The sequence below is a fragment of the Triturus cristatus genome, chromosome 7, assembly GCF_964204655.1.
Source record: "Triturus cristatus chromosome 7, aTriCri1.1, whole genome shotgun sequence".
Lineage (NCBI taxonomy): Eukaryota > Metazoa > Chordata > Amphibia > Caudata > Salamandridae > Triturus > Triturus cristatus.
Window position 1 is genome coordinate 218,281,025 of NC_140590.1, and position 14,743 is coordinate 218,295,767.

Consider the following 14,743-nt stretch of genomic DNA (forward strand, 5'->3'; position numbering starts at 1 on the left):
GGGTGTTTGTTACGCCCCTGCACCTGTAATCAGCATGCAAGGGTGGCTTTTAGCTATATAGTGTAACTTTTGACTGTATTGATTATTAAAGTTTACAAGATAATTAAAATGGTGACTATGCATATCAGGCCAGCTCTAAAGGTTCAAAAGTGTGTATTTGGCACACAAGTATGAGGCACTGAATTTAATCCACATTAGATTCAGGGCCCCAGCCTTTCAGGGGGTCCCCTGATAGAGCGGGTTCTGTTCTGCAGTCTTGGACTGATGACCTTTAAAATTTCTTAAACAGGAATACTGTTTTCTTTCAATTTATTTTTAATGTGGCTGATGTGGGAGTCTTTTACAGACATTTTGAAGAGAAATGTTGTGTTTATGTTTCATGCAGCATCCATAAAAAAAGTTTCTTTTAGGTCAAAACAGGACCTCACATATTAACAGATTATTTGCTGCTGTATTACCATATTGAAAACACATGTCACAGTCCCTGAATATTAGATGTAAACATATTTAGAATTTGGACAAGTGGGAATGTGGACTTGACAAAAAAGGGCATGAAAGAGCAGATATTGGATCACAAATTCAAAGCTGTTTGGAACAGGAGCCCTCAAAATCCATATGTCCAGGGCCCCCAAAATTCTCAAGATGTCCCTGCCCTTGCAGCAAGGTAAGTGAAGGTGAGGACATTGAATCATGTGGGGTGGCAGGTGGAGCAAGAGCCCGCACGGCCAGCTGCAAGAGTGAGCAAAGAGAAAATGAGCCAGCAGGAGGCCACACAGTCTGAGGTGGCAGGGTGGAATGCACGGACAATGGTGGCAAGGGGGAGGTGGAATAGGGGAATGGTTAATGCAGGTCACATTGAACGTGGAGAAAAGTGTGAGTGAAGTTTTAGGGAGGGAGCAGCCATGCAATATAGCAGGAGGAAGAAGGGAGGTAGGCCAGAGTGGGGCTTCAGGCCTGGAAATTGAAGAAGGCTAGGGAGAACTGGCAACATCAGATGAGTTGGCTTCACCCCCCAAGAGGCAGGGTGAAAGAGCTAGCAGGGGCAGGACACCATGGGGAGAGGGGCCCGCTGGACACCCGTATCAAGGAGGGTGGTTAGACAGGGTCACAGAGGGTTGAGAGCCCAGTAGGACAAAGGGGCTTGAGGGGAAGAGGGACCAGGCGATCTTGGGGCAGGAGAAAAGAGGAGTATTATGGCAAGAGTGGGGAAGGCCCAGGAGCAGGGTGCTTCCAGAGGCCCTGCCTCTGCATTAGTGGCAGCTTTGCTTGAGTGGAGCAAGGGTGAGTATAAAAGCAGTTAAGGAGACTCAGAAGAGGAGCTGGCTGGTCGGGCCGTGGCCAGTAAGCAGGAGCAAAGGAGTTGAAACCTGAGAGGGTCTATTCCAGTGTGGGGCAAGGCTGCGAGGGCCAGGTCAGCGAGCCAAAGTGCATGTACCAGGGAAGTGCGGCCAGTTAACACAAGAGGGGCGCGTGGTTCAGGTTGACGGCCCACAGAATCAATATCCCAGCAGTTGGTGTTGGTTGCCAAAGGTGGGGGCGACCCAGGCTTTGCGAACTATAGAGACCAGCACATTTATTTTTCACAGGTGACACCACACGGCAGGAGGGTGGACTCAGGAGAGCACAGTGCGGCTCCCTTACCCCGAGGAGAAGTGAAGGCATTGATGGACTGCATGACCACTGACAGAAGAAGATCCAGGATGGCTTTCTCAGTGCAACCGGCGGGAGGGTTTGGATCAACCCCTCTCAAGGAGAGGCACTAAATTGAGCGCCCCGCATCAGCAGAACAGTTGCAAGGGCATGTTACGGCCCTTCAGCATGCTATGGAACAACAAGCATTTGTAGGGCAAGATGTACATCAACATTGGCAGGCAGTGCCAGATGTAAAATGTGTTGGCGGTACTGAGGCAATGGAGAAGACATTGCTGGACTGTTAGGTTTGGGGGTCTCTAGTTGGCAGAGGTAGGTACATTTGACCAAATAGTGGCCCATGCGTCTAGTCAGGGTAAGGGGGTCACTCCTCCTAAAATAACCCCTGCTCACCCCCTTGGTAGCTTGGCTCGAGCAGACAGGCTTATCTCAGAGGCAGTGTGTAAAGCATTTGTCAACACATACAGTAATACAGTGACAACACTATGGATGGACACCACACAGGATGCATTATAAAAATAAGTATCTTTATATAGACTTAACACAAGACCACAAACGACAAAAATCCACAACACTGTACTTTAAAAATGGTAGAAATAGCTTAGTTATCTTTATATGGTAAATGCGACACTTAGCGTTCAATGTACCTTTGGATGCGTAACGCGATACAAACAAAAGAGTTGCAGGGAAGGTGATGCATCGGTTCCTTACACGCAAGAACGGTGATGCGTCAGTTCCTTGCTTCGGGGGAGGTGATGAGTCTGTTCCCTACTGCTGCGTAGGGACGGTGATGCACCGGTTCCTTACCGGAGAGGAGGTGATGTGGCGGTTCTTCACCGCGTGGGGAGGTGATGCTTCGGTTTCTTACTGCGCTTCTGTGGCAATGCGACTAGCAACGCCGCGATGCTATGACGACCTGGTGCAATGAACAAAAATGGCATCTTCTTGATGTTGCGACAACAAAGGGGAGATGCGTGCACGCCCGACGGCGACTCTGTGAATCATCTTGAGCCGCGACAGGCCCTGCGACACGCCTCTCTAGTGATGCAACGGCATCTGCTGCGACAGCGACACTCTTCTCCAGTGATGCGGGGCGCTTCGGCATTGTGATGCCGACAGCGGCAGCTGCAGCACGCTTCCTCAGCGATGCGACGACAGCTGCTGCGGCAGCGACATGCTTCTCCGGTGATGCGACGGTGTCTGCTGCGACGGTGACACTCTTCTCTGGTGATGCGAGGCACTTCGGTGATGCGATGGTGACAGTGGCGGCACGCTTCCTCAGCGATGCGACGACAAATGCTGCGGCGGCGACACGCTTCTTCATCTTGAGTCACGCTTCCAGCTCCCAGCGACACGCAGTCTCTCAAAAGGCCCAGCTCAACTGCAGGCACTTCAGATTCCCAGCAAGGGAACTCAGGGTAGCTGGTTGGTGAAGTCTTATATCCCCGAGACTTCAGGCAGGAGGCAAGCTCTAGTTCAAGCCCTTGGAGATCTTTTTACAAGTTCATGAAAGTAGCACAAAGTCCTTTCTCCTTTCTTTGGCAATCAGGTAACCAATGCAGGCCAATTCTCTAACAGCACACAGCATAGGGATAGTTTCCTCCTGCAGTCTCTCTCTCTGGTTCCTCTCCTCAGCAAAGGTTCTTCTTGTTTCCCAGAAGTGATCTCAAGTCTTGGGGTCAGGAAGTTAAGTTAGTTAGAAGTTAATAGATGAGGTAAAACTGTTTGGGAGGTAAAAGGTCTCAATTGCTGAGGATCAGCACAGGAGGAGGTGAGATTTGCAGGTTTACGTTTTGTAGGTGGTGGACATTAAGGGTGGTGGGTAGTTTAACATAGTCGAACATCTTTGTATAGTGAGGTTTTAGTTTTTTAAGGCAAAAGGCACAGAGATGTATGTGCATCTGTTTCAATAAAACAGCCTTTTTTCCACACAAAGCCTGTGTCAGTGGTCGGTGCTGCGCTCCCTCTCCCCCAACTAGCATCTTCCATCCTCAATCAATCAATCACAGCATTTATATAGCGCGCTACTCACCCGGAGGGTCTCAAGGCGATTGGGGAGGGGGGGGGTCCGCTACTGCTCGAACAGCCAGGTCTTGAGCTGCTTCCTGAAGGCGAGGTGGTCTTAGGTCAGGCGGAGGTGGGTCAGGAGGGAGTTCCACGTCTTGGCGGAGAGGTAGGAGAAGGATCTTCCTCCTGTGGTGGCTCTTCGGATGCGGGGGATGGCGGCGAGGGCGTGGTTGGTTGATCGAAGCTGGCGTGTGGGAGTGTAGAAGTTGTGGCAGCTGTTGAGGTATCTTGGGCCTTGGTTGTGTAGGGCTTTGTGTGCGTGGGTGAGGAGTCAGAACGTGATTCTCTTGTTGACCGGGAAACAGTGCAGGTCTCTCAGGTGTCCGGAGATGTGGCTGTGTCGGGGGATGTCCAGGATGAGTCTTGCTGAGGCGTTCTGGATTCGCTGGAGTCTCTTCTGGAGTCTGGCCGTGGTTCCAGCGTAGAGGGAGTTGCCGTAGTCCAGTCGGCTGGTGACGAGGGCCTGGGTGACCATCTTCCTGGTCTCGGTGGGGATCCACCGGAAGATCTTACGTAGCATGCGCAGGATGTTGAAGCATGACGAGGAGACGCCGTTGACTTGTCTGGTCATGGAGAGGGAGGAGTCCAGGATGAAGCCCAGGTTGCGTGCGTGGTCTGTTGGTTTGGGTGCGCTGCCCAGGGCAGGGGGCCACCAGGAGTCGTCCCAGGCGGAGGGCGAAGATCCCAGGATGAGGACTTCCATCTTGTCTGAGTTCAGTTTCAGGCGGCTGTTCTTCATCCACTCGGCTACGTCTTTCATCCCCTCGTGTAGGCTGGCTCTGGCGGTGGCGGGGTCGTTGGTGAGGGAGAGGATCAGCTGGGTGTCGTCGGCGTAAGAGATGATGTTGAGGTTGTGTTGGCGTGCGATGGCCGCAAGGGGGCTCATGTAGACATTGAAGAGGGTGGGGCTGAGCGAGGAGCCTTGAGGAACGCCGCAGATGACTTCGGTGGCTTCTGATCTGAAGGGGGGGAGGCGGACTCTCTGAGTCCTTCCGGCGAGGAAGGAGGTGATCCATTCTAGTGCCTTCTCTTGGATTCCGACGTTGCTGAGGCGCTGCTCTAGGGTGCGGTGGCAGACAGTGTCGAAAGACGCGGAAAGGTCCAGGCGGATGACGGCCGCTGTTTCCCCGTTGTCGAGCAGGGCTCGGATGTCATCAGTGGCAGCGATGAGGGCAGTCTCGGTGCTGTGGTTGGCCCGGAAGATGGACTGCGAGTGGTCGAGGGATCCATTCGTCTCGAGGAAGGCGGCCAGCTGCTTGTTGACTGTCTTCTCGATGACTTTGGCCGGAAACGGGAGGAGTGAGATGGGGCGGTAGTTTTTGAGTTCGGTGGGGTCCGCTGATGGTTTCTTCAGTAGAGCGCTGAGTTCGGCATGCTTCCAGCTCTCCGGGAAGGTCGCTGTGTTGAAGGAGGTGTTGATGATGTCCCGCAGGTGGGGTGCGATGACGGAGTCGGCCTTGTTGAAGACGTGGTGAGGGCAGGGGTCGGTTGGAGATCCGGAGTGGATGGAGTTCATTGTGCGTAGGGTTTCCTCGGTGTTGATCGGGGTCCAGGCGCGGAGGGTGGTGGTGGGGGGTGCAGGTGCTGTCGTGGGGTGCGTCGGCTCTGTGCTGAAGCTGTTGTGTATGTCCGCGATCTTGTTGTGGAAGTAGGAGACGAGGGAGTTGCAGAGGTCTTGTGATGGTGTGATGTCGTTGTTTCCGGCACTGGGGTTGGAGAGCTCTTTGACGATGTTGAAGAGTTCCTTGCTGTTGTGGGCGTTGTTGTCCAGTCGTTCCTTGAATGCGGTTTTCTTCGTGGTGTGGATCAGTTGGTGGTGTTTTCGGGTGGCGAGCTTGAGGGAGGTCATGTTGTCTGGTGTTGGGTCTCTGCGCCAGGCTCTCTCTCGAGGGCACGGCAGTTCCTCCTGGAGTTCTTGAGTTTGTCGGTGAACCATGGTGCTTTCTTACTGCCGGGTCTGCTGGGCGGGGTCTATAGTGGGGCGAGGTCGTCTGCGAAATAGCTGATCCGCTTCGTGAGGTTGTTGGCGGCCTGGCTGGGGTTCGCTGAGCTGGCGGGAGGGTCCTGGCTCAAGGAAGAGGCGAGCTGGTCGGCTGTGATCTTGTTCCATCTTCTGCGTGCAACCTGTTGCTGGTGGTGGTGTATCGTGTTCTTTCTGTAGCTGAAGTGGACGCAGCTGTGGTCCGTCCAGTGGAGTCCGGTGGCGTGGCTGAAGGAAATGTCCTTGCTGGAGGAGAAGACGGGGTCGAGTGTGTGTCCGGCGTAGTGGGTGGGGGTGGTCACCAGCTGCTTGAGACCGAGGGTAGGGAGGTTGTCCAGCAGGGTGGTGGTGTTGCGGTCGTTGTTGTTCTCCAGGTTGAAGTTGAGGTCCCCGAGGAGGATGTAGTCAGCGGAGGGGAGAGCGTGCGGGCTGATGAAGTCGGCGATGTCTTCGCTGAATTGTGTGTGTGGTCCCGGGGGTCTGTAGATGAGGGTGCCTCTGAGGGTGGTCTTGGGGTCGGTGTGGATCTGGAAGTGCAGGTGTTCGGCGGTTGTTAGGGTGTCGTCAGTGTTGCTCGTGATGCGGATGGTGTTCCTGTGGATGATGGCGATGCCTCCTCGGATCTGGTTGCCGCGGTCCCTCCGGATGATCTTGTAACCGTCTGGGATGGCGATGGCGATGTCGGGCGCTGAGGAGGCGTTCATCCAGGTTTCCGTGAGGAAGGCGACGTCTGGTGATGTTGTGTCGAGGAAGTTCCAGAGCTCCACGGTGTGTCTGTGGACGGAGCGGGTGTTGAGCAGGATGCACTTCAGGTGGTTGCTGCTGGTTCTCGGCTTGGTGGGTGCGGGTGCGGTGCAGGTCCGGATGCAGGAGAACTTGCAGGAGTGGCAGCTGAAGGGTCCGTGGGTGCGCCTCGGGGTGGCTCGGTAGCATCCAGGGATCCCGCCGGTGTTGAATGCGATGAGTTCGGTGGCGTCGTAGGTCAGTCGGGTCGTCTTGCGTCGGTGGGGGCCAGGGGTCCTGGCACTGGGCGCGGTCCAGGCGCGGACGGGCGCAGACGGACTTACCTTTGGCGCGCCTTCAGCGCACAATCGGCGCGCCCGCTGTGCGTACGCACGGTCGCCATTTATGGCGAAGTGTGAGGGAGGGAGGAGCAGCTGGAAGGCGGGAGCGGGGAGGGCACAGAAGGAAAAGGGGGCGTGGCCGCACGCAGGCGGCAGGAAGCGGGGGGCACAGGAGCAGAGAGGGAAACGGCACAGAACAACAATATGGGGGACAATATGGGAAACAGGCAATCTAAACAAACAATGTGAACCGCTTACTGCCCACTTTTAAATGCTGCTTCCTCTCGGTAATATAACCTCTCCACAGCGGAAGGAGGGGGAGTTGTTTCATGCCCAGAAACCTCTAATATGCCGGGAAAGCCAGCTAGAATCATTTCACCTCGAAATACTGCCTTGTTCTGTTCAGTGGCGTCGCTATGGTACCATAGGCTTAAATTTCAGTATGCTACATTACAGAAATAATCTGGTTTCAGTGGGCTTGGCAGGCTTGTGAGCCGCTGTAGCACCGCAGCTCCCGCAACAGCCTCTGTGTGCGAGTTGTACCGTGTCTCACGTCACGACGCAGCCATATCTCAAAAGCAAAACTTCTCTCTGCACGTCACGTGACCCTCACGAAAAGCGGGCGAGATCTCAGGTGCCACCGCATTTGTAGGATGTTCGAGCTCTTTAGCTGAGGAAATTGTGGCAACAACGAGAGCTCTGCAGTCAATGTGTGATTGGCTAGTACGGCTCAGCCCTTCTACCGGCTCGGTGCGTGTGAAAGGGCCCTTCTTTTGCTGCACGAGGAAGCAGGCAAGGTGCACAGAGGACCGACCACATAATGGCGCTGAAAGAAGAGCCTTGTGGAGCAGGGCAAGCCGGAACTGACGACAGGTAAGAGACCAGAAATAGTTATACATGGGGGACGTGTGTTGGTACGATAACCCACAACTTCACATTGGTTGAGCTCACACGACTTTTTGTTAACAATATAGTTAACTATCACGTTTCATCTTGCAAAAATTTAGGGTCATATTAACAAGCCAGGCGATAAAATTATCGCCGCTTTAGCGGCAGAAAACTGCCGCTAAAACGGCGATAATGGGCTTGATAATATGCTCTATGGATTCCAATTGAAGCCCATGTTAGATGTGAAGGACGTCTAACATGGGCTTCAATTGGAATCCATAGAGCATATTATCAAGCCCATTATCGCCGTTTTAGCGGCAGTTTTCTGCCGCTAAAGCAGCGATAATTTTATCGCCTGGCTTGTTAATATACCCCTAAAAACGCCAGCGTTTTAATCTTTAAAGTTTAACTAAACTAAACTAAAATTTTTGCAAAAAACATATGATCATCTCGATTTAGAGCACTCGAAGGCAACACCGATGATTCAATGGTTGTAAGTTAGGGCCTGTGCCTAAGATCTTTGGGGCATATTTACAAGCCAGGCGATAAAAGTATCGCCGCTTTAGCGGCAGAAAACTGCCGCTAAAACGGCGATAATGGGCTTGATAATATGCTCTATGGAATTCCAATTGAAACCCATGTTAGACGTCCTTCACATCTAACATGGGCTTCAATTGGAATCCATAGAGCACATTATCAAGCCCAAGTTTTCTGCCGCTAAAGCGACGATAATTTTATCACCTGGCTTGTAAATATGACCCTTTATTATTTAACAATGACATTTCTTTCCTATCCACAGAAAACGCAGATGAAGCTCCATTGAAAGAAATGTGCATATCATAGTGCTTTCATTTATTCATTAATCAGTACCAGCACAATTTCAATCCAAAACATATATATTTGTATATTTATATATGCTTATAAAAAACATATAAATGGGGTTCTTCACAAAGACTTTTTGGATAGTGTAAAGTATACCCCGCTGAATAATCTTACTCCTGGACCACAAAGAAAGCTGCATTTAATCCGTCCTTGTGATGGTGTCTGATAAGGTTTTCACATCAGATGGCCACTGACCGCTAGGGGAATGAATATCATTGATTATATTAAATAAGTTACAAGGGTAAACACCCTAGACGAATACCGAGACCTGTACTTGTTTTTAATGTTCGCCTGTTGATTACTCAGGAGTTCAGCCTGTCCAGAATTTTCGACACACAGTTTTGGAATTTTTGTAGTAGAAGTCGCATTAGCAGTGTTTTAATTGAAAGAGTATCAAAGTCAGACATAAACCAAGTTTATACTTATTAAACAGAGGTTAAATGAAAAAAAGAAAGTTTAAGTTAAATGTCACAAATACAAATTCAGTAATATATTTTTACTTTAATTATAAAATCCACAAAACACAAAAAAACTAGCTGCACAGAAGTCTTCATTATGAGCAGTGAGGAAAATTTAATCCCGTAACAAGGTCTGTGTGATAATTGGATTTGGGTATTTACCCCGCAGTAGATTATTTACATCAGGTAGTAATTACCTCACCCGCCTTAGTATTTTCTTGTCAGGTATCGCCAGGATGAGCCTGCTGAACTCTATCTGGACCAAAAATCCAGAAAAAAGGAAAATAGTTCTTTATTTTGTGTAGGAAGACTAATTCCGTAAGTTATTCATCTTTCTCTTCTACGAAATTTAGAAAATATGTGCTGACCGCACCTGTTAAATACACTCCCGGGTTACTGTATGTATTGAGTGTGGCAAACACCTTCCCTATTCTGATCAATTCATAATCAGAACCTGTTAGTTTTTTGAGCAAACGATGCTTGCAATTCAGAAAGTGTTTTGTTTTTAATCTTGAATATCTGAGTTCATTTCCTGGAGGTGAGTGCACACACAGCTGACATGACAATGCTATTTTAGTATAGAGGAGCTCTCTGGCGCTGTTTGTGTAGGACTTCCGGTTTCTGAAGAGCGGCATAGATACATGAGCGAGTTTGCTTGAGGTTGAAGGAGGAGCGGACCATCCACTTCGGTGCCTTGCCCTTTGATGTGAATCATTCCAGGGTCCTGCATATTTTAAATAGTGGCCTTCTACCAAGGGCTGGCGCAGGTTGTTTTTCTGGGGTGGTGTGCATGCATGGCATTTGCAGGTCTCAAGTTATTGTTGTGAGAAATACGGGTTGAAGAATCCCAGTGCAGGCAAAAGTTACTGAGTCCCAACTGTAAACACTGGGGTGTTTCGCTCCGTGTGTCCTGAGACCACTGTACTGCTGACCCCCATATCGGAAACCGAGTACCCCTTTGAGCGCTTGACTCCTCTGGGAGCCAAGAGCAGTCCAGGCTAAGTCTGGGAGCTGCTGTGGGCCAGAGTAACAGAATTCAGCAGCAGACAGCAGTCAAAGAATCACTGTTTTCTATGTTTTTTTTAAAGCACCTTATTAGGAACAAAATTCCATGCAATGCAAAAAAATTCAACACTCAACAAAATGGCAGATGGAAACAGCAATGGAAATTCCATATAAAGAGCCTCACAAAGTACAAGGGAACAATACTAAGAAAACATCACAGCCATCAAACGTCAAATAATACCGCAAATACTAACTAACTGCCTCAGGACCAAGGGTTCTTCAACACTTTGAGCACCAGCAGTCCCATATCCGTAAATCTTTAGTACTCCATATAGCCTCCATGAGAGAGCCATACAACAGAGAGGATGATTTTTGCAGTTCCAAATTTTTTAGCACAATAAATAATATTCACAAACAAATCTTAAAAGTATGCAAGCAGGACAATGATTTTGGCGTCTGTTACAGTAACTTTGTATTTTGTATTAATCACCATGGAGCTGGACTTTTTTGTGAATAGATTTGCCCCAACCTACAGTGTGAACATAATACATGAATTTGAATTTTTACATTTAAAGACTGTTATTACTGCAATGTTTGTGTTAGACATTGGGTTCCTGATTGGCAGAGGTATGCAACCTGCCCAAGCAGGAACTACAATCCTACTCAGGGTAAATCACAACACACCTTAAATTATCCTGTGCTCACCCTCTGGTAGCTTGGCACAGAGCAGTCAGGCTTACCCCAAGAGGCAATGTGAAAAGTTTTTGTCCAATGTTTCTTACAATAATGCTGTGAAAACACCACAAAAAGACTCCACATCAGGTTAGAAAAATAGATAACGGTTTTGAAAATCCAATGTGGAGAAGTCGTGATATTAATTTTAAATGTATAAATGTCAAAATAGAGATTAGAAGCAATAAGTGCTTAAATGGGTTATCTGGTCCTACTAGACGAGGCAACGTCAAAAGCTCAGGCAGAGCGCAATGGGTCACAGTCCGGATACAAGGACCCACTTGGACCTGCTGAACCAAAGTACCTTGATCTGGGATGTGTCGATAAGGATGCAAGATGCAGCCAAGGCAATGCGTTGGTGTCGGTCCACGCAGTGGACAAAATGCATTGATTTTCTCCACTCAACTTCTGCAGTGCGTTGATACCGAGTACGAATGCTGGTTCCGGATGATATGCACTGGTTCCTCTTCACAAATCAACAAGAATGCGCTGGTTCCTACTCAAGCAACGGTAAAGATGCGCTGGTTCAGATGAGAATACTTCGGTTCTGGATGAAGAAACACCTTAGGCCTCACTTCGAAGGGTCCAGGACTGGAGTGACACCACTTGGCAGGGAGGACTCACAGATTACAGATGCAGGTAGTTGAAGTCATTGATATCTCTGAAACTTGGAACAGGAGACAAGCCAGCAAACCCTTGCACTCACTCTGAGTTCAAGTGATGCAGGTCTAGTCCTTCTCACACAGGCAGGAGAACAGCGGGCAGGAGGATGGCTCAGCAAAGCAAGAGAACAGCAAAACCGAGTCCAGCAAAGCAGCAGTCCTGCAGATTGGCTGTCCTTTCAAATAGAAAAAAACTAAATTGGGAGTTTTTCACTACCAGGACATGTAAAACCTAAAAGTACTTGTCTTGCCTTTTAAATGCATGACACCCTGCTATATGGGTGGACAGGGCCTACTTTAGGGGTGACATATGTCTGAACAGGGAAAGTTTAGGCCTGGCAAGAGGGTAATTTTTCCAGGTTGAAGTGACAATATAAAACTGCACCTACAGGCTCTGCACTGTCACTTCTGATACACGGTTAGAGGGCTACTTAAGTGGGTGGCAATTAATTCAAAGGCCCTGAGCACATGTAGTGCACTTTACTAGAGACTTATAAGTAAATTATCAATGCCAATTTTGTATAACCCAATCTATGTGTTAAAACCCGTTTGCTGCTAGGCCTTACTCTGTGTGCTAAGCCTATTTTTGGCTATTTGGGATAGTTCACATATCGGCCCCTGTAACGTTTTGTCCACATAAGTTATCAACACCAAATTTGCATCCTTTTCTTCCCACAGCTTGAGGATTCCGAAGGTACCCAGGGTGTGTGGATTCCCCTGGAGGGAACTGAGGAATTTGCTACAGCTATTTTTGTTTGGGGGGAGGGGGATGGAAAAAAAAAGTGCTGCAGAAGAAAGCGTGTTTTTTTTCTTTGCAAAAGGTATCAACGAAGGATTTGTGGTGCTACAATCACAATCTTCTCAGCTTTCAGGAACAGGTAGTCTTTTTGTCATAAAGCAACATTTTCTACATTGTTTTGTCATTTTACTGGGACACAGCCTAATTTTCCTATTTTTTGTGCTTTCAACCTCCTTCCAGTTAGTGGTAGTAATGGGTGTGAAAGCAATAATAGATCCCGGAAACCTATCCATTTCTAAAAATTGTAGATAAAACTCTTAATTCAGCAAGGGATCATAATTTAAGGTTTGTTTTATAAAAACTAATTATTGAAATAAAAAAAATTTGAAATGGAGTTGGAAAAAAAAGCCATTTATGCCAACATTTTCACCAGTAACTTCTTCTACGTATGGCAGATTTTTCAAATCAATATATCGTTATATCTGCTAGATCTTTGTGGTTGCAGAGATATATAGGACTTGTAGGTTCACAAAGACCCCGAGGTACCCAGAGCCAATAACTGAGCTGCATCTTACAATGATTTTTCAGTGTGTACTGGGTATATAGCAATTAATTTGGTAAAATATAAAGAGTGAAACCTATATATTTCCGAAATAGGAACAAAATATAGAATTTAGAAGCAGTGGTTATTTGAACATCCCTGAAAATGTGGGTACCTGTTAGAAATGGGCGTCTCTAGTTGGCAAGGGCTTGCACCTTTGTCCAAATAGTGACCCTTCTTCCTAGTCAGGATAAGGGAGTTACACTCCTAAAATAACCCCTGCTCACCCCCTTGGTAGCTTGGCACGAGCAGTTAGGCTTATCTTAGAGGCAGTGTGTAAAGCATTTGCACAGAACCCAAAGTAATACAGTGTAAGCACTACAAAAGGACACCACACCAGTTTAGAAAAATAGCCAATATTTTTATATACTTTAAGAAAAGACCAAAAACAATAGAAGTCAACAATACAGTACCTAAGAATCTACAGTTGTCAAAATAAGCTTTCAAAACAGTTCCTTGATGTCGATAGCTACGTCCGGGGCTATCCCGGCGTCATGAGCAAACAAATCCAAACAGTTCTGGTTGACCGCGGCGTTGCAGGCCAGCTACAGTGTCGGGAAGACCTGCAAACAGTACCTTTTAGAAATGCAGTGGTGCCGGCGATCTCTTCGTTGAGTTTCTCAAAACACACCATCCACAGGCGTCGGTTCCGGAGTTCGGTGCAGGAGTCGTCGGGCCCTCGAAGTCACTCGCATTGCAGGTTGATCTCCTCTCTGTTAGGATCAGTAGCGCTGATGTCGGCAGGCATCAGGTTCTGTGCTGCTAAGTGCAGCGGTGCGGCGTGGGGTGCCCTCAGGTCGCAGTGCGAGCCTCGACTCGGTGGCGGCGTCAGATGGCATAGTCTGTGAGACCAGGGTCGCAGTGCGAGATGAAGGTGGTGCTCGTCACGGTGCTAGCAGGTCACGGTGCAAGCAGCGTCGTCGTCATTGCTGAAGTGCTGTCGTCGGCTGACGAACTGGAGTCGATGGCGCCGGCGTCGGTAGGCCAAGGCTGCGATGCGGGAAGAGGGTGGTGCGTCGAGTAACTTTATGAGCTGTGCCCTCGAACCACGGTGCAAGCAGCGGCGTCGATTTCGGCGTGGAGCGTCATCGTCAGCTACACCAAGGCGTCGTCGTGAAGCGAGGCAGTGCAGAGTGCGGTGCCCATAGGTCACGGTGTGAGCAGCGGCTCGGTGACGGCGTCAGCAGGTGTCGTTGGTGAGACCAGAGTCACGGTGCGGCGCTGCGACGGTGCCCTCTGCGATGCCAAGGCGTTGTCATGAAGCGAGTCGTGCTGAGTGCAGTACCAACAGGTCGCGGTGCGAGCAGCGTCTCGGTGGCGGCGTCAGCAGGCGTAGTCGGTGAGACCAAGGTCGTGGTGTTGCGGCGGTGCCGTCTGTGGTGCCGTCAGGACACGGAGTCAGCAATAGCATCGTGGACGTCATCGAGCTGCTTTTCCCCTGTTGCAGCACAAAACACACAGTCCCCAGTGCTGCGGCAGAAGAGCTTGAAGTCTTTGTTGTTCCTGAGACTTCTTGAACAGGGGGCAAGTTCTACCTCAAGCCCTTGGAGAAACTCACAAAGCAGATTGCAGAAAGTTCAATCCAGTTCTTTCATTGCCCAAGACAGAAGCAGCCACTGCAGGCCAACACAGCAAAGCACACAGCAAAGTGGTAGGTCCTCCTCACAGCTTCTCCAGCTCTTCTTCTTGGCAGTCTTCTTGATCCAAAAGAGTTCTAAAGTTCAGAGCTCTGGGTCCCAATATTTATATCCCAAAATCCTTTGATCTCTTAGGCAGAGAGTGTGTGTGCCCAGCCAGAACCAGTTCTGCCTTCTCTGGTGTGATTTCCTGGCAGGAGGTGGAGACAGCATTGTCAGAGGCAGACCAGGCCCTTGGAGATGCAAGGACATCTCCTCCCCCTCCCCCTACCCCCATTGCAGCCCAGGTCTATTCAGCCCTTTCCTGACCCTACCTAGACTATCTGGAGCTACTCCTGCTCCCCAGCCTTCTGTCCTTCAAAACCCAGACAGGCAAT

The 14,743-nt window shown here is 49.4% G+C and overlaps 1 protein-coding gene across 1 annotated transcript in view; it reads left to right on the top strand.

Annotated features, from left to right (window-relative positions):
- Nucleotides 1–7,373: 7,373 nt before the first annotated feature.
- The window catches only part of LOC146809258 (nectin-3-like), a 303,703-nt gene continuing 296,333 nt past the window's right edge, over nucleotides 7,374–14,743 (top strand). The window contains exon 1 of the mRNA XM_085614324.1: nucleotides 7,374–7,635. Within this exon, the coding sequence (XP_085470450.1) occupies nucleotides 7,583–7,635 (53 nt within the window). The 5' untranslated portion in view covers nucleotides 7,374–7,582. The remainder of the gene's footprint in view (nucleotides 7,636–14,743) is intronic.